Source organism: Anneissia japonica, unplaced genomic scaffold (assembly GCF_011630105.1).
Source record: "Anneissia japonica isolate Jap-2015-1 unplaced genomic scaffold, ASM1163010v1 scaffold3709_len703521_cov189, whole genome shotgun sequence".
In the NCBI taxonomy this organism is placed as follows: Eukaryota; Metazoa; Echinodermata; class Crinoidea; order Comatulida; family Comatulidae; genus Anneissia; species Anneissia japonica.
The window spans coordinates 482,362-509,103 of record NW_022694779.1 but is presented as its reverse complement, the minus strand read 5'-3'; the positions used below and the strand labels follow the sequence as shown (position 1 = coordinate 509,103).

At 32.5% G+C, this 26,742-nt stretch overlaps 1 protein-coding gene across 1 annotated transcript; it reads left to right on the top strand.

Annotated features, from left to right (window-relative positions):
* On the top strand, positions 1-25,457 carry LOC117101301 (protein max-like). Its single transcript, XM_033241264.1, has 5 exons — positions 1-319; positions 413-442; positions 16,977-17,084; positions 17,973-18,096; positions 20,532-25,457. Exons 1-5 carry the CDS (start codon positions 281-283, stop codon positions 20,786-20,788), a joined length of 558 nt encoding a protein of 185 aa, XP_033097155.1. The 5' UTR covers positions 1-280; the 3' UTR covers positions 20,789-25,457.
* The last annotated feature ends 1,285 nt before the right edge of the window (positions 25,458-26,742 follow it).

Here is a 26,742-nt window from a genome sequence, read left to right as displayed (position 1 = left end):
AACATAATGAATATATAGATGAATGCTTATTACATATTTTCTTTAGTTTGTATCATAAAAATATGAATTGCTATAATCAAAACAGAGATAAATAACATAAAATACAACTTTCGATCAATGGCTCCGCCCATGTGATCCACGTGGTGGATCCATGTGGCCTTGTTTGGACGCCATATTTATTGTTTACGATCGCTTTGACATGTTGTGAATAGGCGAACCTTGCCGAGCAAGATAGGCGTGAATCAGTTTTCTACAAAGTAGTACTCCTTTGTTTGTGAAAATGAGCGAAGACGAAAGAGATATTGACATTGAAAGTGAAGTAAGTAAATTAATATATTATCATTTATAAATTTTAAGATAATTTTAGGGCATAACCTTCAAGTAATAATTTGTTATCGTCGGTTTCTTTCAGGAGGATGGCGACATGGGAGATCAAACTCAGGTGAGACAAACATGTGTGTCTGTAAAGCGTGCGTGAAATACTCTCTATCACTGTGTGTGTGTGTTTGTGTGTATATGGACGATGTAGTAATCTGGTCTGATCACACCAAACTTGGATACGTCTGCCTCCTTATAATTAGAAAATCTATACATTTCCAAGCTCACTTGGGTACAAAACATTAATCAGTTAATCTTTAATTTAATTATTTGTTAATATCATTGTCAAATGTAATTGCTCTAGCCTAGGCCTAGGAGGTTGTTGTGGTTGAAAAATGAAATATGCAGTTCCTTCTTTCTGTCCACTTCCTTGTTTAATAATAAAATTTTACATTATTTTTGTTTCTTATTAATATCAGTGTCATGTTTTCTTGGCTATAGGCCTAGACATATATATGTTTTTCTTTACTCATTTTTGTTATCGATAATAACAAAACAAGTTGTACAAAATGTAATTTAGACAGTGGAGTTCACAATTGAATTTTGTAATAATGTGATAACTGATTTGTGATATTTTTTTATATTTCTCATAATTTTATATGTAATTTCATTTGCATTTTGCCAAGAAATACGTTAGCTTCTCCCTACCTACTCCGTTTATATTCTGTTGCCTTGATTGTTAAAATAAACAATTTAACATGAAAATATATATGATATGCCACCTCCATTTTTGGTACCAATAATTTTTGTGCATTTTATCAGCACAAAATGAACTGACATCCATTAACCTAAAAACTAAAAAAGTGACCTGCTCTCAAAACATTTGGAGGAGAAATATATTTTAAATTTATGACCTTTATTAATATTAAAATATCTTGTATTTATTTATTTTTTTACATGAAAGGCCGAAAATATTAATATTTTGATTGCTTTGAGCATTGTATTATAGCTAACTGCCTACAAATATTTGCTTAATGTTGACAAATCTCATGCAAATTATCCATCTTGTACATGCCATGAGCCTACACTGGTTAGTAGTATTTATCACTCAGGCAATCTCTGTCATATACAGAACACATTCTTCATAACTTTGAACTTGGAATTATCCTTCTGGGCAGGGGAATGCATAGTAAGATAGATAAATGTACTGTAATTAAGGAGATAACAAGCAAGTAATTGAATATTAGTATCGATAAATTACCAAAATGTAAGAGCCAAAACACCTGTTGGTTGTGTAATTTGATTGCGTATAGATTATTCACATGAATTTTACTGAAAAAATATTTTTATGTTAAATGGTACAAAATTGATGTTTTATGATGTAGTCTGCCATATTTGTAAAAAAAAACCAAAACAAATTGAATAGTTGAAGTTGAATATGTAATTGAAAAGTGTAATGTCCATAAAACCACTGATTCTTAAATCGCTGACCCAAAAACATTGGGTACTTGCCACCTCCAAAACCCATGGTACATTGCACTTCGTTTTTCTGATTCAATAACACAGTTTTATGTATCCCAATCCCAAATCACATGGTGCACATCTTAATTTCCTGGCCTAAAACACATGGTGCATAGCAGAATTTTCTGGCCAAAAACACATGGTACCTTGCTTAATTACCTTGGGCAAAAACACATGGTGCACAGCTTAATTTCTTGACCAAAAACAAATGGTGCATAGATACTAAATCCCTGGCCAAAAAACATATTATAAACAACCCTTCCTAAATTTCCTGGTCTAAATACACATGGTGCAGTACATGTGTGAATTGGGGCAGTGATTAAACTTGTACTACTTATATCCAACTATTAGCATTCAATGTAGTGGAGTATTTTTGACCCTGTAATTTCTGTTGGCAGTACACAGCCAGGAGGCATGTCAACTTCTATTAGAAGCTGACCTGGGAGCCATTGTCATCATAATGCTATAATGCCTTCAGAGATGGAAGATTGTATTAGAATCAAGTTGTTTATTTTGATCCATATTCCTTCTAAATAACCACTCCCACTATACCATCCATTACATGCTTTGCTCATAATAATTAATATTAATTCTAGATTTGAGAGAGAAGAGATGGAACTTGGATCTTATTAAACATTAATTAAATAATTGACTGCTTGGATTCAAAAAACAAATAAAATTAAATGAACCATTTTTTTGTTTGTTTTTTGAAATGCATGGCTCAAATTCATACCCTTTACATGTGCTTTTATCTGCTATTGTATTCTTCTAATCATCAATTTCTCTTCTCAACCTCCTTGTTAAATTTCATGTGCGATATTATAGTATTAGTAGTTATTTATTAGAAAGCATCTTGATATTTTGAATTAAAATTGAAAAATAATATATTTCTCCTCATCTGATATTATTTTTTCTTTTACGTTTATTATGCGTTTAGCTTGTTTTTCTGTGTCATAAAAATGGAAGGTCGTAGAAATTGATATAAAATAATAAAAAAAGAGATGTCATAGAATGAAATTATGGGGAAAAAGCAGTGTGACCTAATATCACTATGTTGATATCAAAGAAAAATATTTTAAAGTATAAACTTGATAGTAATATTATGTTGGTCTTATATAATGTATAATTCCAGTTGCTAATGACCTATGTTGTAGTGACATATCTGGATTAAACACTTTATGAAACACATGTTTACCTGTAATACGGAAATAAACCAGTTTATTGTGTTTGCCAGGTACCCACTTATTTATATTCTTGGATAGAGGGAGACAAATCATGTACTGCGCATAGTGAAAGTGGTTGGATTCGAACCCATGATCTTTTTATTAGAAATCTAAAGCTGTACTTGCTTCCATGATTTGGGTTGCCGATAATCTCACTGTTTGCATTTTGCTTCTAATTTTTCGATTTCTATGCCCGATTGAAATGAAGTTGACCTGACAGCTCTTTCTAAATTTGAAAACATGGAAACTTAATTTACATCTGGTGACGCAAGTGTCATTCACATCTGCAAATATCTATGTTACCATGGTAATACAAGTCCGAATTATACCCATGCAGCCGTGCAGTTTTCCTTGAACCACACACATGGTGTAATGCCAAACATTTATTTTATTTTGGTGTTTATTAGAGACTTAGAAATCATTATGTCAGGGTGGGGTACATTGGATATTATAGTTAAATCAATCATATGCAATGTACAATTGCATCCCATCTCCTTGGGAATATTCCCAGTTTGTCCATCACTTCCCTAGGCAACACTCTTATAGCTGTTGCATGTCATTCCATGAGGTGTGTTTCTAGCCATGTGCATGTACCTGTATATCAGCAACTCTACTGCATTCTGACGTTATACCGTACCAACCAGTATATATTTTTTTATTATTATTTACATCGTTATCAATTATTTCCAAGTAATTGGTATGGCATTCATATGTTTAAAAAAAATGAATTAAAAGTTAAGCAACTCTCACACTATCACGACCTACATGTACTGCGATCAGTATACGACCGACACCGACCAGTGTGAGAGCTGCTATGAGCAACTTGCTCGTGTAGAAGAGAGGGTCGTTGATGGTCGCGGAGTTTTCAACATGTTGAAAAAAAATATAGTGGTCAGTACTGGTTGCCAGGCCCTACTTCCGGTCAGATACGACGGTATGGTCGCATTGTTAGGTCGCGATAATGTGAGACAGGCTTTAGTCTTCTTATTGAGATAAATATTATAGACATACATAATATATATTTATTATCTTTTGTATTGTAATCTCTATTGAGATCTCACTCCAAATTTTTGACTTTTTTTGTAAGTTTTTACACATGTGTAACAAAGACAGGGTGGAGGATACAGTTTCTGTATGTGAAAGAGAAGCTTGGTTATTATAATGGTAGTAATTTAAAGTCCATGTAAGATGCTATTGTTCAAAAATTACCAAAATGCCACGCCTCACCGATTATTAATTATCTGCAGATTATCTAGGTCAAGCTCTTTTTAGATTATTCATTGACCTCGTATTCGTCGTAGTCTAATAAGAATAGCATATTTCAAACTTCGGACAACAACCGATAGTAAGATCAGAAATAGTAGAGTGAAATACTATGATACCATGTTGTTATTAAAGGGAAAGTGAAAAACAGATGGCTTTTACTAAGTAGGGGAAATACTACAAACATTATTGCAAAAGGGGAGTGTACTTTTGCAGAGATAAAAGCAAGCTATAGAAAAGGAACAGTACACACATAATCAGAGATGTACAATAAGACCACAAACATAACATTAGGGGTTTACTGTACCGTAAATGTTCCAGTAAGCGCAGCAGGCTTATAATATATTGTGGAGAGTTTCGATTAGCAGTTATTCGAGTGCCGTACTTACTATTTTAGGGCTAAAAATTAAATGGTACAATGTATTTTAGATAGGTTAATCTGTCTTGCTACATCCCTTGTATTAAGCCTGGTTTCCGTAAAATCGCTACTGTCGCCATCGGGAAGGCTCCCCGATTCGACCGACCAATCAGCGAATCCGAAAGCTCTCAGCGATAGCGTGTAGCAACTGTATTAAAACCAAGATTTATTTGATCCGTGAGACATTACTTATAGCAGGATATCTGTTATTTGATTATTGGGAAATCGGTTGTATAATAGTACGGTATATCCCGATGATGAGATACATCAAAGCATGTTTTGTACGTACTCTCGGTGAATGCCTTGACATTTATTCCATCTAATAAATGCCAATTTCTGTGGTTGCTTTATCTGTATTATAACACGTGGTTGTAAGTTGACAATACGTGTGAATAAGCACATACAGGCTACTGACAACATGTGAGCAAGCATGTTGTTGTGTTTAATAATATAGGAAGGAAGCCATGTGCTAGCTTCTGTGCGGTATTCAGGCCTTGTGACCTTTTCAAAAATTCCAGATTCTCATACTTTGAAGGAAATTTAATTTCTTTGTAGAAAGATGAATTAGAAAAGAGGTTTGGACAAAGTCACTCTTGACACATGGTTAGGTTCATTTGAAAAGCCAATCTACTGTATATGGGTAGTGATTATTAAAATGAATTAACATGACATGGTTGGTCTATTGTATGGCATTTCCCAATAAGTTAAGTAATTACAATGGTACGTATGGTGGTATGGTTTTTCAAAGGTGGTTGATGGAATAAGAGATTATGAGAATGAGAATTAAATTTTTTATACATGGCGGTTAATATTTATTAAATATGTGTCTGTAGTATATTAATAATATGATTATGGATTAAAGTATTTATGTTTTTATGGGTTAAAGAATATTCAATAAATATTATAACATGAATATTCATTAAGTATATTTATTTAAGTGTTTTTATTCTTCTATACATTTGTTAGGTATTTGCGTGTATTATTATTATTATTAAGTCACCATTCAATGTTGGTGTTCCAGATGTAAGTAAGTAGCCATTATTAACAGAATTTTAAGCTGTTTGTTTATCTTCTTTGTCATGCGTCTGTAAACAAGTCATTGCAAGGTAGCTTCAAACCAATTATTATACTAGAAGTTGATGGATTCTGTTTATTGTCTGATGGCTAACATTTTCAGCCTCAATTTTCTTGCCTGAATCATTGAGTAAGATTATGCAGCATACGTTTCCCATCGTAGGGGATTAACTATTGTACTGGGTCACCGATCACACACATTTTGTTGTGAAGTAAAGCTAGGCCAAAAAAAAAAAACATTGTTGGGCAAGTTTAAATGGCCCAAAATCTTGATAAAGTATGGTTAGCTTTTCTTTGGTATACTTCTTTCATGGAGGAGCCTAGAATACATTACTTCTTGTATTTTAAAAAGAAAGTAGTGGATCGTCCGACCATAATTTACAAATGTAGCTCTGCTATGGACATCACCATTTTTTGGACTCATTTTAGTGCAAAATTCTGAGGAGGAATTGGCTTGTAATTGCCATGATACTCATTATGCTGTTATTTTTATTTGATTAAATTTTAATTAAATGTTATTTTATTAAAGGTGATTTTGTGCTTGTGGCAGTGGTAGTGTTAGTAAGGGAAGGAATGGCGTCGTTGTGTAGCGTCATTATTTGGGCCTATATACTGTAGCACAGACCATGTGGTGTGTGTTTACTATTGTTATGGAATACACCCATGACCACAAGTTCTTGCCCTAGGGATGACATTATTAAGACTTTGTTTACATTCATGCTATATTAAGTCTCAAGTACATTACAACGTTACATTACTTACCACATATCTTTTATATAATAAATGACATGAAAATTATGTATCATTTTCTATGAAAAGAGGAGAACACCTGCTGTAGGAAAGATGTTTTATCTAGAATGATAAGACCACAGGTACCCTTGGGTATAGGCTGAGTAGATATTAAAACATAACCTGTTTGACACTGGTCCTGGGAAAAAGATTGTTTAAAAAATGATTATTTGAAAACATGTGTTTTTTAAATGGGCATTAAATGCATGATGGTGATGGTACCACAACCTTGGAGCGATGTATGAAATCAATCATTTTTCTGAGAAAACATTTTCATCTAACACAAGGAAGAACAAGCTAGCTTGTGTGTTGCAATTGTCCATTTTTACTTTTATTCAACGAGTATAGAAAATTTTAAAAGCAATCTATAAAACTGTTATGAATATGAATCAATAATTATCTATTGTGACTCGAAGCAATGAATGCTTTTTGCATAGATTGGTTCCATTGTAATTTACCTATGTACCATTAGGACAAAGAGATTTTTTTTTGCGCTATGAATTTCAAACAACGTCTTAAGCCCTCAATGGACTTACTGTTTCTCTAGCTCGGAGGTTTTATTTTATAGATCTTCTTACGTAAATATTACGTTTGTCGCAGAATCGATATAGTCAAACCTTCTATTACGTATACCTCAGGACCAAGCAGTGGTCGTAAATGACATAATTGTCATATATAGCAACTTGAGTTCAATCTAAGGTCAGATGTTCAAGGTTAACAGTAGGCCTATTACCTGCAATACATGTTGACTAAAAACAATATTGATTCTTGAAAATAATTACATATAACAAACAATAAATGTATTTAACAAATTTATGTTAAATCCAAACTATATATTTAACTTTTTTGACATCTAACTTCGGACATCAACAAACAAATGTGAAATTGATAATAAGCACGTATCAGGTGCACTACTACCTGGATTTAGAAGAAATCTGTGATTCGATTTGAATCTACTAATCACATTGCAATTTTACCTCATTTTAATTGCTTCTTACTTTTAACAATTTTTTGATGAATAACTATTGTCTGATTTTAATCAAAATGGCTCTTTACAATAATGATTCAGAAATTCTAATCTGAGCAAGGAATTTGATGTGAAACGTGCTTGTACGTGCTGCTGTGTAAATTACTTTACTACGACTGCGCCTTGTCGTAAAGTAAATAGAGCATCATAATTTGGAGTCTTGTAATGCCCAGTTGAACTGAATGCATTGTCATATTTACAGCTGATCGGCAGATTGTTTGCGACTTGCAGAGACTTGCTGTGTATTATTGTGTAGCAACTATAGGAAATATATTCATGGCATTGTTCATATATTGTGACAGAAGCTATTATATTTTACTGTCATTTTTAACTACAATGTGGATAATTTGGAAAATTTCATTATGATTTTGTTGGTCACAATGGGCAACAATGTTTCTAGGAGGTATAGGGGTGTAAGTCCCTATGAAAGAAGTTTGTACCCCAGGTGCTTCTCTCTAGAAATTTGTTGAGCCTTAAAATTCACTCCTCATGTTACAAACACCACCATTGCCCCGGCTAGAGCCTACTCACTTTACCATTGCATCTATCCCTCCTCCAATCAGCCTTCCCATGTTATAGCCCCTATATGCTACTGACAGTAAGGGCCTATTCGAGCGAAAAATAAATATTTTTTCGCTCGAATGGGCCCAAAGTCACATTAACCCTCTGGATACCGGATTCTTTTTTAGTGCAAACCCTTAAATACCGGATTCTTTTGCAGTGTAACAAGGTTTTTGCGTTTTTTGAGTATACGTCGTTCTGGTGGATTTTTGGGAACTTTCTGTAAATTATACAGAAAAATGTTTCGAAAAAGAAAGAAAGCTTATAGAACAAGCTTTCATTTGATGTATAATTTGTATTTTTGGGAATTTTTTTTCATAATATAATATTATATAATATATATATATAATATAATAGAAATGACAGAAAAATGCTACATATAAATCGTCAGCAAAAACCAAAAAAAAAAATAAATTATAGCCAAAAAAAAATAAAAACAAATATAAAACATTCCTATTCCACACATTTATATAATTTATTTACCCAACCATCCATAACTATAAGCGCGATCTTTCCATTCAAAAGCGTCGACTACCCTCTCATTTCTAGGCCTAGGCTCATCTTCATCAAGAACATCTCCGCCGTCAGAACTGCTTGAAGCCCCACCGTCATCATCGCTAACAGGCACGTCTAAGTCTCGCACATCTAAAAATTCACCTTCATCGCTGTCTGAATAAAAAATCAGGTCAATCGCTTGCTCAGCTGTGTACACATCTTGTGCGGCCATTTTGAAAAATTTTTTAAATTAATAACGATTTCAAATTGATATTTCTAGAATTTTTTATATAAGCGCATGTGAGTTCTTCACAGATTTCGAAAGATAAAAGCTTCACGCATGCGTGATCAAAATTTCTGACGTATTGGAGCTAAAATAAAAACAGAAGAGCGATTTGAAAACCACCTATTTTTTAGTCACGAAATTTCGATTGCAGTCGAAAATGGGAATTCTCGGTTTGAGGTCAATTTCGACTACAGTCGAAGACGGTATCTAGAGGGTTAAAAGGAGAGTAAAACGAAAAAAAAAAAACAATTATAGGCTTTGGTAGTCATAATACATAAAGAAACTTGGCTACAGCACTAACCAAGGTCAGGTGTGGTCAGTAGGTTTGGCAGAGGATAAGACCTGTCTGAACCTGTTATCAAATATTTCGAAGTATGTGTTTATTATAATATATATACATTTATTAATCTTGGGTTAATTTGCCAACTTGCTTATCAGCATAGCTGTCACATACTTGTGTAGGGTAGAACAAATTCCTGAACATGGTCTAATTGTCCAACAATATTGTCATTGTTTGATTTTTTTTTTATATTTACAAAGTTCTTATCATTTAATGAGATGCTTGTTATATCATAGATCAGGTCATGTAACTCAGAGATGTGTCTGACAATTTTTACACAATGCAGTATTGCAGGTACACATGTAAACAATGGATAATAAATCCTTCATAAAATTCCTGTTTTGTAAGTAGGCCTACCTAGATTTCAGAGATGGATTTCTTGTAAACAAATACATAAATACTTAATCAGAATAATCTTTGTGATCACTATTTATAAATCTTGTGATAGAAACCACAGTTTATAAGAATAAGAATAAAAATAGATTGAGTAACAGAAAAAATTAAGTTTTATGTACACAAAATTTAAACTTTTTGTGTCTTGTAAAATGTATGGACATTTACTTATCTTGGGTTAATTTGCTGACTTTCTTATCAGCATAGCTGTCATATGCGTGTGTAGGGTAGAACAAGATCTTGAACATTATCTGGTTATCCAACAATACTGTCATTGTTTGATTTTTTTTCATATTTACAAAGTTCTTATCATTTAATGAGTTGCTTGTTTGATCAAAGATCAGGTCATCTAACTCAGAAATGTGTCTGACAAGTTTTACACAATGCAATATTGCACGTACACCTGTAAACAATGGATAATAAATCCTTCATACCGAGATTTCAGAGATGGATTTCTTGTAAACAAATACATAAATACTTATCAGAATAATCTTTATGATCACTATTTATAAATCTTGTGATGGAAACCACAGTTTATATGAATAAGAATAAAAATAGATTGAGTAACAGAAAAAATATAGTCTATATGTACACAAAATTTATACAATGAAAATGAAAACTTGCTTTGGTTAATTTCAGAAGGAAAATTTATTTCAATATGATTGTAAAAAAATATTTCACGAAGGCAAGAAATTTGTAAAATGAATGGAAAACGCAAGATTGAAGCAATTGTATTTTACAATCTTGATTCTTATTCCCAAATTGGTCAATGTAAATTTTCCTAAATCAGCACAAAATTCTATTGAGATTTTACATGGAATGTTGTTATTGTGATATTCATTACAAGCTAGCGATTTCCTTTTTGTAAAAACCATTAGAATGAAAAATGGAGTACTTATCATATTTATTTTTAGTTTATTTTATACAATTTAATAAGTATGCGTTGTGATCACTGTAGGATATAGACAATGGTTGGTAGTTGGGTTTTTTTTAGAATGTAGAAAGTGAAACCAGGTTTTTAGGGTATATTGTTAGGATGAAATGTATGAAAACCATGTTCTTGGAAGTTATAATACTTTAATAATTATATTTACAAATTATGGAAAGTGTTCATTTAGAAACTTGGGAATTTTCCCTTGTTTTCTGCTGTTGCTCATGCTAATAGTCTTCCAGTACTTTCCTATTTATTTTTCAAACAGATATAGGAGAATAGTAGCTATTGACCAGCCAGTGGTCAGAAGGTCAATGAGTATTATACTTAGGCCATAGACTGACCAATTAGGCTTGACCTATTGGAGTTGTAATATTACCAGGCAGATTGGATCAATACTTGGCCATGTGCCAATAATTCTATGAATGAAAACAAAAAACAGACTACACTAATCTCCTTCTAGTGAATGCCTAGTGTAACACATGTGTGTTGCAAGCATGGTTCTTAGTAATAGTATTATCCTGACAAACATCACACATAATGATATATTTACAGTACTACTATAATTGTCTTTTATTGTATTAAACAACTTTAAAAACATATACCAACAGATTGTCCATGACTAATCCATATTAGTTTTAGGTAATGTATGTAGTCTTGCTTATCTTCAATTTATTTGGATTGAACTATTTCTAATAGTTCATTAAAAAAGCAAATATTTAAAATTTGTTTCACTTAAAAAAAATAAAAAAACAATTATTTTGAGGCAATTTATATTATTATTTGTAAGGCTAAATGTTTTTGTAGTAATTCATCATATTTGTGCCATTATTAATTATTATTTATTGTTGTTTGAATTTTTTATTGTTCCAGTGTTATTGTTTTTTTATTTTATAATAATATTATAATTTAATTTTTAATCAGATTTTGTACAGTAAATGTTATTCATCGGAGTATTTTATCTAGATAGATGGGGCATTATAAGGGCATTATTATTATTTAATATTTGTGAATTGGTTTAATTACAAACTCGTAATGAAAAGCAATGGCCGACATCTGTTAAATTATTTTTTTGCAGTTGATAACTTTCGCATGTATGTATGCAACGTATCACATGAATGCACCCGCTATATGAAGTGGGAATATAATTATGTAATTGATACTGTTGTCAATTACATTAAGTTAATTATACTTTCAGAATAGAATTAATGTGCTATCACTTTGCCTATTCTTTTCACACTTGGAAGTGAATGTTAAAATTAATGATACCATATATGGAACTTAATCACAATTTGGTGATGATGTAAATTTCATTCATTTGTAGTTAATATTCTAGTTAATATAAACTTTGTTATAAATTCCTGTTACAGTATGTCAGTGTATATTACATATGATATCGATACATAATTACTTTATAAAAGCATTTTTAAGAAAAAGAGTATTGATATTTACTACAGGTAATACATATTTTGTTATCTTGAGATATACTATGGGTTATAAGCAGCATATAGTGTGATCATGCAAGTTGCATTAAATTTTATTTCTCAAAAGTAAAGAGTCTAGTAGGCAAAAATCATGTCCCTGTACAAGATGCCTACCAGAAAATTTTCTACTCCATTGAAATTATGTCCTATCACACTCAAGTAACAACAAGAGATAGACCTCGGGAAAAAATGCTTTTTTCCAACCATGAAAGTTGTCTTAATAAAATGCCCCAGCACCAAATGTTGTCTGTACACTAAACACTTTGTTTTTTAAAATTTATTTCCCCAAAAATTCCTCTGGGATTTTCATGATTTCTCCAACCGCCAGTCGCATCGTCACACACTTTCTCCAGCCCTGACAGGAGGTAAGATCCATTGAACTAGATGGATGTCGGGAAACAAACAGATTATTTGAGGAATTTGTGGTCTATGATTTAATAAGGGGTTCAGTCAGAAAGCTATGTAGTTTGTTCCATGCAGCAAAGTTATGTTTATTATAATTACTATTTGATTAGTGCAACCACATGTACTGTATGTGCTCTATTTATATCTAATATAGATGTAATCATGCTCATTACATGTGTGCGTCTGCTTGTGTTATTTTAGAGTAGAATTATATTGATGTACACTATAGTTATTGCATTCTAGTTATTTAATTGTGTTGTGTACAAGCATGGTATTGTGTTATGCAGTTTATGGATCATAGTATACTGTACAAAAACTGAACTGCTCATCAGGGGAACGGTGAAATCTATTACCCTGAGGTGAAGTGGAGACTGTAGCCTACTATCTTCAGTCCAAGGGAAGAAAGTACTGTAGGCTACAAGGTATATATATTCAGTACCTACTAATATGAAGTACATAATATCTGTACATAGATTCTACAAGGCCTAAAAAAGTAATTAAAAGAGTACCCACCAAGTAGGACTAGGCTAGGCATTATTAATTGATACTGTAGGCCAGCCTCCATGTTTGATGATCGTCTGCTCGCTGTTCCATGGTGCGGTCAAAGGGCCAATCTCTCACGTAGAAGTCATAGTCCCCTCGACCGCCCGTGCATGTCATAAATTACACAGCGACGTTATAAGTGGGGCCTAGAGATTACATCGTGATAGGGAATAAAAGTGCTATCATTTAACGTGATAATACTTTCTTCCCCGGGAATTTATGAACTATCATTCAATGTACGTCATAGGAATGATGGTTGAAGTTATTACCAAATTTTTAACTAATCAGATGCGTCGTGAATCTAGGTATGAGGTATATAATATAGATCCCAGAAGGTAAATTTAATTTTTAATTAGTTTTCTAAAATAATTTTTTTATTAGAAAATGAGTAATATAAATATTCTTATTTAGTTTGTAATGTCAGAAAAATTATTATTCTTGATAGATAGTGACTGTATGTAAGATTGTGCATTAAAATCTGCCACATATGGAAAAGTGTATGAATTGGAGTAATATTAATACATTTTAAGACTAAACAGCTTAGTTTATTTTAAGTACTATCCAGGGACACTATAACTATGTTTAGATCCCAACCCAGTCTCTGCATGCCTCCAGTGCCTCTCTGATATCCAGGGCTGCAGTGACATCATCCCCCTATCATTAACTCTGCATGCCACCACCCACCTACTGATATATAGGTCAACCTGGGTACATATTATTCGGCCAAAAGCTAAAGCAATATTTTTAAAGATGGATTAGAATGCTATGGCAGGATTTAAGTCAATAAGGATAAAAATCAAGCATTTTAGATATGTGTAGATATTAATTTATGTAAATTATATACATTGGCATCCAACAGTACATGAAATTATCAATTAATAAATTGATTAGAGTGTGTGGAACACTGTAGTTTGCTGTCTGTTCTCCAATAATTAAAATCTAGCGTGTAATGCTATATTAGCTGCTTGCTACCTTAATATAATTATTCTTTTGGACAAGAAAATTATATTTTGTTAAAATTAATTTTGGAGTTAGTAGAGATCAAGAGTAGGCATATTGTTGATTAGAAATTTGAGGAAACACCATCATTACAAACATGAATAACAGACATCAGCGGAAGAGGCCCAAAATAAAAATAATTCTTGAAAATTCCCTCTGAAAGTCCGGATTGTAAAAAAATTACCCAGGTTTATATTTAACTCATGTCTATTGATGAAGTATGCTACAAATAAATTATTGTTTACACAGGTTGATTGTAACTGTACTTAGAAGGCAGCTCTGGTCTAAATACAAACTAATAAACATTTTTCACTCTGTGGTTAAGTTTCCAATATATCAGATTTTTTTTTTTACTCAAGATTGAGTATCCAATTAAAACCATATATCTAAAGAATATTAATAATAATAATAATAGTTGTCCTTGGTTAACATGAGTATGGTAATAAGATGATTTTCTTGAAACATGTTAAGCCTTTGCTTATTTAATATCTACCTGCTCGATAACATTTTATGTATTCATTTACTTTCTGGGGAAATTACAAGTAAGCATAATGGGTAATTTATGTAGGTTAAAAAAAAAGATGAATGGCTGTTATTGGAGCGATATATTGTTAAGTTCATGCTCGGTAACAATTGAAATATCTCTGTAGTTTGTAAGGTATCGTGGTTACCAATTATAAACATGTCGTATTATAATAGGATTACTACCTAACAATTTAACTATTTGCCCTGCCTTTGTTATATATGTAAAAACTAAATTGTAAAATGTTTTTTTTTTATTTGGTTGGGAATCAGGTATCGTATACTGTGAATTAGACTTTATTAGCCCAAATTAAATGATAGGTGATTTATATTGTACATAATATTTAACCAGGATGACCTTGCTATTTTTTAGTTGCGTGAACCAATGACCCTTAATGAAGAGCATAGGTACCATCACCGCTAAACCACACTGTGTAAAAAATATATTCTGTGGTGTAATTATTCTGATTGGCCAAATCAGTCACCAAAGCTGTTTCGTATTTCAACCAAAACAAACGTGGTACACACAATAAGTGTATCGTGAGGTGTAGTGTTCAGGCAAATTTTTATAGACCACTCCAGAATGCTCAGTGATATAGAATTGGCGTTTTTGGTTTTTGAAGTCAAGTAATTGGTAACTAATTCGGTCTACTGGTGTTTGTAGGATGAGAACGCTGCATAGGTTCAAGCATGCAGTGTTACAACGCACGTACTCAACTTTAGGAAATCACACATTCCATCCAAAGGATAGAATGTAGTGTTGTTAGGCACGTATTCAACTTTAGGTAACACTTTCTATCGGATTGAAATAGAGAATCAATAGTGTCTGTCTCCTGTCCTCATGCCTCAATTATTCAAAGTAATTGGTAACTAATTCGGTCTATTGGTGTCCGTAGGATGAGAACGCTGCTTAGGTTCAAGCATGCAGTGTTACAACGCACGTACTCAACTTTAGGAAATCACACATTCCATCCAAAAGATATAATGTAGTGTTGTTAGGCACGTATTCAACTTTAGGTAACACTTTCTATCGGATTGGAATAGAGAATCAATAGTGTCTGTCTCCTGTCCTCATGCCTCAATTATTCAAGTAGAAGCAGGAAGCTTAGGTATGTAACAATATTATACTAAAATAGTATCACATGGTGTGATTATATACCACCCCTTTCATTTTAGCAAATAAAAGTCATAGATTTTGAAAGTCTTTGGTACTTAACTCATCGTGAGAATTCTTGCTTATTGGGGAAATATTTCTAGAAATTCTTGTGGTTTATAACAATGCAAATCCTCAAAATAATATAAGAATGGAACTTTAATATCGATATTGACATAATGTTTAACCTTTATTTAAAATAATAAGCAGTTTCCCTGTCTACCTATTTGTAAAGAGAGACTTGGCAGTTGATCAAGACATTTTATTTGAGCTATTGTGTTGAATTAATGTTTTTTGCACGATTCATGACGGTTCATTAGGCTAACTATATTCACTGTCGTCAGTTGTCTTCCATATTATGTTGATTTTTCATCAGACTATCCAACAGTTCTGCATTGGTTAATAAGCTGATTGATTTACCAGTTCGTATTGTTATATCTGTACAATTGTATGCAAATGAGGGTTGAGGTATTAATATGGCTAGTGACAAAGAATATTGAACCTATCCCCTTCACATTAATAAATGTTATATTTAGAATGATAACATTCAATTGATAGAACGCTTCATGCACCGTTTATCTTAAAGAGGGATTATATTTTCTTGGTCATTAGGTTTCGTGATCATTGTTTGACCTTTGATTTATAAAATTTCACGGCTCACTGCACATGTGGCCCAAATACAATTTTAGTCTGCACTTGCATTCTACAAGAAGACAAAATGCCTCTTTACCACATGTTTGCCTTCATGCATTATTGACATGTATGATAGTCAATTCTGAGTCTATGGAAACGGTTGCCATGACAACATATTGATATGGATTTAACTCCATTGAGCAGGTAATGTAACATTACTTTTAACAAGATGTCTTGGAAGTTGTCTGCATTATGGCTGCGTACAGCATGCGACCACTAGTAACGATAAGAGAGGATGGATGCTCATAATCGTAATGGACTGTGTTTTACAAAATAGACTTGGCAGTTTAAAGAAAAAATCAGCAACTCAATACATTTTAGAATTGTTAAGAAATAAGATGATTCCAAAGAAATACAAGATGTTTTGAGTAGGCTTTGACTGTTTTTAATCTTATGTGTACAAACTGAATTTTTTGTCTTTTTCCAACCGTTACATAAGAGATAAAAATGAGAATAAAACAACAAGATTCATTATTGAATAAGGCGATAATTACGTAGTTAATTGAGGTAATTAATTGATATCCTCGTTCTCATTTAGGCCGAGAAACGAGCCCATCATAACGCCCTTGAGAGAAAACGGCGTGATCATATTAAGGACAGCTTTAACATGCTGCGAGATGCTGTACCTAATTTACAAGGTGAAAAGGTCTGTAAAATTATATTTACTATTATCATATTGTAGGCCTATTTATTAAAGTCAGACTCCGGAGGGAAAAAAAAATTTGATATGTTGTAGCACGATTTTTCTAAAAGGTGTAAAAAAGGGCAGTTACGCCCCTTTTCCCCCCAGTTTTTAAATATTCAAAAATCTGTATCTCATTCACTGTTCCCCAGTTTTTTGTCAGACAATTTTTTCTGTCTTTGAAAAATCAATGCTACAACATATCAAAAAATGTTTTTCCTCCGAAGCCTGACTTTAAATGTTATTACTATCAATAATAATATTAAAAAATCTAAAAGATATTACTATCAACAATATGATTTTATCAAAGTTAGGATAAGGACATGTAATTTTTTTTCTTGCAATCAAACCGTAATGGGATTTTTTTTACGAGAAATTGTTCTTGACATGCTGAACATCAAAAACAGTTCTTCAGCACGATCTTCTTTAGTGTCCTGCTGTCAGGCAGATCCTTGGCTGCCAACTCCTCCACTGGCATCTGTCCTCCGCTCTTTTCATTTCCACATAAGGCCTCTTATCCTTTAAATCATCTGTCATCCCTATCTTTCTTCCTCTTGGTCTTTTCACTTCCATTCGCCCCTCTGACTTCTTTCAACAAACTTTTTCCCCTTAAAACATGACCAATCCAATTCTTTTTTTCTTTTTCTAATGCTCTCTTTCCTTCTATATTGTTCAGTACACCTTCAGCACAATAAAAAAGTGTTTTATTTTATGGGCCTATTTGTACTGCCAAAAGAAGTCATTCTTCTTTTGGCAGAACCGTTCTTGGAAACTGTCTTTTTTGATCAGTAGAAACACACCCAATGTTTTTGATAAAGTTGAGTAATAATTATGTCAATTTTTTATTCATAGGCTTCTAGAGCCCAGATTCTCAACAAGGCAACAGAATACATCCAGTTTATGAGGAGGAAAAACAATTCCCACCAAAATGATATTGATGACTTAAAGAAACAAAATGAACTACTAGATGGACAAGGTTGGTTGTTTTGTTAGCTTCCCTAAAAAATGCAGGTCATGTAGGGGAGTGTGTTGGACGTCAGTTGTCTATAGTCTTCTAGAGCCCAGATTCTCAACAAGGCAACAGAATACATCCAGTTTATGAGGGAAAAAAAACACAATTTCAACAAAAATTATATTGATGACTTAATGAAAATGTACCAGTCCTTATTTTGTTAGCTTCCATAAAAAATGCAGGGCCGTAAGGGAGTGGGTGGATGTCGGTTCTTCCCCATTTTGATATTAAACTCTCCTCTTGCAGTTAAAATTTAATCAGGATATTGTAAAATCTGAGACAGTGGATAATTGTAGATGTGTATAGAATAAAATTAATTATATATGATTGGTTATTGTTGTAACAGATTGTGGTATGGAGAAAAAGTGACCTTGATACATGCAATGCTAGAGTGCAAGTACCTGAAATAGAATAGCCAAGGTCAACCTACTTTCCAATCGCAGTTATTCATAATTATAGTGATGTCATATAATAACACTAGACTATTCTATTTAATATCCTGCCTCCCTCTAATTTCTGAACTATAGCTTTACTGGCTGAATTATCACAATGCTATGGTCTCCTAAGCTTCAATTATTGTCGCAGTTTCATTCAATACATGAACTGCAAGTGTGTAGACAAACACCCATGGACGTAGGTTGGGGCTTGACCTTGCACCCCCATAGAGATTTAGTTCCTTATCCTAAATTTTCGCATCCACTCCCCCTCTCTCAGGCCAAACCCCCCCCTCTCCCAGGCCAAAATCAACCTACGGCCTAGCATTGTACTTGATGTTCCTGCAAACTTTTTTTTTTTTTAATTTTCTAATAAGATATTTAAATTGTCTTGTAGCTGCAGGCAATATAAGTGTATGTCAGAGGTTACTTGCTTACGAACATAAGCATGATCGATCACATCAAGAATAGGCCTATATGATATACATTTTTATGCGAACATATGTAATATCCAAGGCTAGATTGTCCGGTCTTGTTGATATATGTTTTATCTAGTTATTGTTGACATTGAGGGCAGTGTTGCCATTCCAAGTGCTAGGCATACATGTTTTTTAAAGGAGATTCAATTAATTTTCATAATCTTGTATATGCCCAGCATTGTGTCATTGGGGTTATTAAATAACAACTATCATATACAACCTTGGTTACTGACCGTGCTAAAGTTTTAGTGCATATGCTAGGGGCATCAAAACCTGCATTGAATATTATCTCCTGCATAAGCAGTAAAATATTGATGAAATTATGTTAATTTGATTTTGTCGTGCAACTTTGTAATCAGGGTTTTCCCATTAATCTTTATAAAGTGAGTGTTTTAGATGTTTTATTTTAGTAGTAGCCAATTCTGTAGTAAGCAGATTACAGACAGTAGATGCAATCAGTTGGATAATTTAAGCATTGTATTATTACTGCACAAAGTACAGTTACTATATTTACATTGTCAAGTTCAAATCGTTTAATTCCAATACAGTGCATTTTAGACATCTGAGCTTCCTGTCCATCTTCAACCAATCAGTGATGCTTTCCTTATATAGATGACCAATCAGAGACTGCATTAGCAAAGCTGGTGACCTAGACATGATCTAGATTGTTTATGCATTATTAGCTCCCAAGCCCTACCTTTCAAAATTTACTTTTGAAACATTTTTTTTAATTTCCGAGAAATACTAGGTATTTCAAAATTAGGTCGATATACACATACTTACATCACTAAATGTGATATTTATAGTAAATCCTCTTATTTTTAGTAGGACTCATGAATGATTCAGGATTTTTGAATGTTTGTCCGAGCATGTCAAATTTCATTTTAATTAAATTAAAATTATTGATATTGAACTTGACTTCATTAGCTCTTCATAATGCCATGATTTGCATTTTCCTCACAAATAATACATATTTAAATTTAGTTCATAAATTATTCATGATTTTGAAATGCTCATAAATATTCTAGTAGGCAACATTGTTTACTTTAAAACAGTGTCTTCAGTTACTCTTGCAGCAAGTGAGCATTAAGCCTTTCTCTTGTTATTATTATTTAAATGATTATATTGAATTATATTTTAAGGTGGTTTTAATATTATGTTTGGTTAAGATTATCACAACATAATAATTATATCTTACAAGTAAATATATTAAAAAAGGTTTTAGTTAATGTATTAAAAAAATATTGATACAAACATTTAATGATAATTATAAGATTATGATTTTTGCTGGTAGTAAAATGTCATTTACTCGGTGGGTTTCTGTACTATGCATGGTATGATTGATATAATCCAATCAAAGCCTAAATCTTCTCATAAAGCAAACGTAGTGTTTTTGTCAGGAGTAAGAAACACTCCTGTATTGCGTATGATTATTATTAATGATTTAAAAAAAAGTTGAGTTTGACTTCTTTTTTTTCTTCATCAGTTGCGTTGCTAGAGAAAGCTCAGATCACAGGCGATCTGGATCCTAGTAGGCTCATCAGTCCAGAAAGTATTAGCATGCTCGTGAATTCTAAATCCAGCAAGGACAGCGAGTCGGACTCGGATTCTTCCGCTGATGATAGCCCACAGGTTCCGAGGAAGCGTTTAAAAGTTGTAAATGATACGATCGACAGCCATCTCCTGATCCCTGATTCGTCAGTTCCAGCGAGTGCTGTGTCCGTTACCATATCAACGTCATGAAATGAAGGAGGTATAAAAAGCAGGTTACTTTTTATACCTCCATCTATCTTCACAGATAATATTTTAAAAATTACAAAAAAAAACTATAAACTTGAAAAAAGAAAAAAAAAATTAATAAAATTGCTTTAGAAAACTATAACAAAAAAAGGGGAAAAAAAAAGATAAAAGAAAATGAATTTGTATATTAACTAAAAAAATGCAGTGATAATGTGAGTAGTTTATTGTGAAGTTGGCCAAGAGAGGGCGGTCTTGTTCGAATATCAAGCAGGTGTTCCTCTGTGCTGTCCCATTATGATATATTTGAAATGTTTTGTTGTTGGTAAAAAGGTCATAACCCATGTAAGGTTACCAGCAAGTTTCATTAAATGATTAACAAATAGTATCTTACTAAAAACCTCGTTGGTATTTGACAAGCTGTCAGTGTGATCGTTCAAATCAACATGAGCTTTCCAAATATGAATCACATTTTTGTAGCGCACATTTATGCTTTCTCTTGGGGCACATCACTGCCCCACCATGACAAAAGGAAGTTACTGACAATTTTTCAACGAGTTTTTTAGCCACTATCAAAGAACTAATAATTTGGAACATACAGTATTGATACATTTGAGTGTGCTCAAATCCCACTCATTAACAAGTAATTAGCAACACAAAAAGGAAGTAAGAGACTAAAAATACAGCAAAAACCACCAGAAAAGGAAGCAGGGGACAAATCAACATGCCTCATATTCCTTAATTACTCAAAGCAATGCAAACATCAGTTGCTTCTTTTTGCCATGGTGGGGCAGATCAGTAGCATGCTACTTTTGTACATCAAAGTTGTGATTCTATAGTTTGTGCAGTGTTCATTTGTTTGGACCTCATCTTTGCAGTTCTCACCTTATCGGTAATATCCTAATCAACGTGGGGCTGCGTGGTGGTTTATCGTTTGTTACAGGGTCCCCAAGTCTTTCGGAAATTGAGACGGATTCAGTACTCCAGCAAGAAATAAGAAATCTCACTCATGTTTTTACTACTAGGTTAAAAATTTTCTCCCAAAGTCAACTGGTGATGGGCATGTGTTAAAAAGGCTTGTTTAACCATATCTCTCAGAATTGTTTTCTTACAACTTAGGAGCCCTGTTGTTCAGACCTCTCATCTGTTAAATCCTAGTCGGTAATGCCCGCCTAAGTAATGGTTCTTAGGTCTGTGGCCCTCCACACTTGCTCAGCTCCAATCAGACCATATTTTGTTAAATTGATGTAAAATTTATGATTCAAAATATTTCAGTAATTAATGGTTTAAAACTTCTTTATTTGATATTTTATTGCTGGTTATTTTTGGACATTGGATCTGACAGACTTTTTCTTGTTTGTTGCCCTGAAGTTTTATAATATCAGACAAACATCGGCCTTGACTTGGAAGTATCCAATAATCCGCTAATAAGTACATAATATTCCTAAAGGAAATAGATACTTTTGTGATTGACTTTGAAATAATACTCCTCAACTCCTTTTTCTTAAAACATGCGAAGGAGCTATTTATCCCTTACATTTTGACACATACTAAAAATATAGAAAAATGTGTTTATTTGTTTCAACTTTTACCTTTAATTCTATCTGATATCCTGCACAAGAATGTTCTATTGAAGCCAACATTGAGAGTAGAAACAATATTTTTGATGGCTTATGGTCAGTGTTGATTTCATGTCCTGGACAGTAGTCCATACAATTATGTAGCAGTATAATAGTACTGTAGTTAACCAAGTCAATCACGATTATTGATATTTGCACAGCATTTATCTGTAGCATTTTTTTTTCACGCACTGCTTTAAGGAACTTGGGGCTTGTATATGTAAGGTTTAGTTTTGACAACTTTCGTTTGGCCCTCCTGTGTATTTGTGTATAATAATATGTATTATTTATTTAGAAAGGAAGAATTTTATTTGATGTATACCGGTAGACCTTTTGTTCGTGGGTTTAAAGTGCTTTGATATGAATATGAAAATTTAACTTACTGTCTCTATATTCGTTGTTTGTTTCTTGACTGATCTGGATTTGTGTGTTCATTTGTCTGCGATGTATGTTTTGTGTTGGATCTTTGCCCTATGTAAGAGTATTGAAATGGGGGTTCATGGGGGCCCTAGGGATTATAGTAAATATAGGGGCATGAACAAGTAAATTAAGGTGATGGTGATTTTTAACGACTTGAGTGTAATTCCTTACTTGAAATTACGGGGGGGGGGGGGAGAACTTTGTGGTGGGGTAAACTACTACTTAGATATGCCACTGATAAGATCTAAATTTACTGGGCAGCTTTATTTTTGGGTTGGTTGCTGTTTTATATGATAAATATATTTGTTGTAAATTGTAGCAAATCATTTGTATAGATAAACTCTATGCAACCTGCTTATGTTATATATTCATTCACATAATGTCAGAGGTTAAAAGAAATATTCATAAACCCTTGATGTTCTACAAACCTCATGAATTTAGCAGCAGTTTTCTTTACTTTTTATACTGTTAAGTATTATAATAGATTTTATTTTTATTATACTGTAGTTATTTTTTAACATAAAATCATCAATTTCATGCTTCAGCTGAGAGATAAACAGTTGTTATCCAATGAGATTACCTGATTCTGAAACCATTTAAACTGTAGAAACATGTGACCAAATCGTAATCAAGAGTTTTTATTTTCAACGCATTTCTTGAGCAATAATTTAAGTTCATCGACCTAGCATTTTTACACTTAGCTTTTATTTTAACATGGAGTTAATCACCATGAAAACGTTCTCTTGTGATTTTATTTTTATTGCAAGATGCATTTTTCATCGGCAATCAAATAGATGGGAATTCAGAATTTGAATATTTCAGTAAACATTTACTGTTTTAAGAATAGTCATTTTACAGGTATGTGCTTAGCACATAATTCTATTCCTATTTGTCTTCTCGGAAATTCAGTTTACAAGGAGTTTTAAGAAAACAATGTTTTAGCTTTAATCAAATTTATGACTTGTACATTTGGGATGTCCCTGCCTCATGTTTAACTCAAATTGTTACATTAATTGTTATCGTTTTTGTACATTTTTAATGTATTGAGACAAATAAATGAAATAAAATGAAATACATTTAACAGTGACAGTGACTGCTGGATAACAGCCAATAACACAATGGTGAGCTCAGGATTTTAAAATTTTAATCGTAAAAATGAATCACACATGAAGTACCACTTAAAGAATATCAGATCTTTTATGTAACCATGTTTTTATTTTGGGGAAGTACTTCTTAAAAAAAAATTTATATACAATCCGATGGGGATTGCTTGTAGTTTAAAGAGGGGATGATTTGTATAGTTTATTTGAGCTATGTTAATACTGCATCAGTTGTTGTAAATTATATTATTTATTAATCATTGGCAAAAGAACCAATGATTTCAATATATATTTTTGATCAGCAGTCCTACTCGCATGAAAAATATTTAATTGTTTAATTAAATAACTATTAGTAATTAATGAAATTTAATTGATATGAAGACAAGATATATTGCACTATGTGACAATGTGTTGGTAGACAATTGTTTATTACCATTCATTCCCTTTTTTGACTCTTCCTTCATTTTACCCATAATTCGCATTTTAACCATATACTTGCATTGTATTAACTCTTATTGTTTTTCTTAAATAATTTTTTCCCTCCAAATCTAAAATATATAACTATGTAATTAACTAGACCATCAAGTAACTATTTTTATTTTACTAAAATAATAATTATGTTTTTAAATGTTCATTTGCTTCATTTCAATGCTAATAATAGTATATGCATTTTTAATTCAGTTTAAGTTTTAAACTAAAGTTTATAATATATATATAATTACTTAAAATGTCTAAGAGACAATTCATAATATACCATTATGTATTAGCAGTGGTGTAACGGCTATGAGCTTTCACGGGCTAAAGATGGGCCCCAGGCCCTGCGTGGATATTTTTATCAGCATTTTTGCCACATACATTGTAGAGCCTTTTTCATAAAGCACTACCATGTAAAATAAAACATCAAAATACTTCCTTAAAACATCAAGTACGCCAAAGTGAGCAGGGGCTTTAGACCCCTTTCTTATGCCACTGTGTATTAAGTCTGTTTAAGTTTTTTTCAATACTAATGCGAGTTGCTGCACCAAAGAAAAAAAAATTGGTATGATTTATTTATTTAGATATTAATATTTTACTGTTGAAACAGAGATTCATAATTAGTTAATATTAACACTATCTGTTACATAAACAGTTTCAGTACTATAGTCACAGAATATTGCAAGCTATTGAATCAAAAACACATTTATGCTTTACCTGACCAGGACCAAATTTCTATTCATAAGGTTTAAAGTCCTCAACTCTCAATTTGTTAATCAAATTAGCACTTCATGCTCAAGTTAAGCATGCTTGCTTTACGCTTAGGGTTTTAATTTGCTGAGGAACTCGGCCAGCCTGCAGTTGGGCTGCAAGCCCAATCTGTTTGTTCATGTTATCTAAAGAGGAAGTTCAGTCTTAAAGAAAAAAGTGAATGAAATAGAAAGAAAATGTTAGTAGAAGTCATGTTGTTATACCTTGTATTAGATTGTTCATATGTTTTGAAGTTGTTATTTTCTTAGTATTGTGTATCATTAAATTTCTCACCTGAATCTGTTGTTCAAATTTGTTTTTCTGTATTTTTTCATGTCTGAAACTAATACCTTAATTATCCACATTCAAATTCAAAATAAAAACAATTTTCCAGCATCTGCAGGGTAGCGGCACCCGACTTATCTACGACATGTAACAGATACAAATGGTAAAAAAACTGTTTCTTAACCAGCTGAACTCTCAATGTAAAGGTTTTTCCCTTCTTTTTTTAAATCTTACATCAAACAACAACTTTAGACTAATTTGTAGGGCATCTTGCAAAAAATGAAGATTAATTCCCTCACATTTGTTTTAATTTGTAAAGAAAAATTTTTAAAAAACCCATTCTTTTTGTTTTTCCACCCCTATTTTTTTCAATGAGTTAGGAGCGGGTGGAAGAGGGCAAAAAAACTATTTTTTTTGGCCTTATTTTATAGAGCCAAGCAACCAGACACCAATTACATACTTTCCAGATTTGGACCGGGGTCAACAACGCAAGAAGCAAGAACATTGTCTCGGCCAAATATTCTGCTTTAATGTCTTGCCCCAGGTCAGTACTGGACAGCTGCATTTGGCTTGGATTCCGAGCATGCATACTTAATCTTTACACTGACCAGTGTCTTAATCATACTATAGAGGGTGTGGTGGGAGGGGGGGGGGAGACATTTGGATTGGACCCTGAGCATGCATACCTAATCTTTACACTGTTATTATATTTGATTTGTTGGAAGTGTATAAACAAAACCAGGTATACCTTTTGTTGTTTATGCATTGTTATTCATGAGAATATGGTAAGTGATCTAGTTAATGTAAGACGCGCCTCATTTTTAAATGGCCATTTTTAATTTTGTTTTTAATCTGATTGGTCTGTTTTTATTTTTTTTGTTATACTTCTGTAGATATTGTAAATATATATGGATGGGTGAGATTTTCTCATCAGTATTCTTGAAAATATCAAATAGATTGAAATGTTAAATCTTAAAATGTCTGTTTCTTGTTAATGTCTTTTTGTTTTAGGTATAAATCTATACAGTGATTTTTAAATGCTTTTTTATTTTCCCCAAGCCTTCCTATGTTACCTGATGGTGCATCACAAATATAGGTTGTCCACCAATTCCTAACATGTAATATATTATATAAATAATTATAATGTATATATTTATTATTTTATATATCTGGCATGTAGCACTCATTTTAATCATGTTCACATCTGGCTCAAGGCCAATACAGTGGAAAACAAAAGCAAAATGAACCTATGATTAGTAAACATAATTTTATTTTTAAAATGTAATTGGTTAATATAATTATTTAAATTACA

Coding starts and splice junctions, on each gene's coding strand:
- LOC117101301 (XM_033241264.1), top strand. CDS start 281: ATGAGCGAAGACGAAAGAGATATTGACATTGAAAGTGAA. Junction 320..412: donor ATATTGACATTGAAAGTGAA/GTAAGTAAATTA, acceptor GGTTTCTTTCAG/GAGGATGGCGACATGGGAGA. Junction 443..16,976: donor ACATGGGAGATCAAACTCAG/GTGAGACAAACA, acceptor GTTCTCATTTAG/GCCGAGAAACGAGCCCATCA.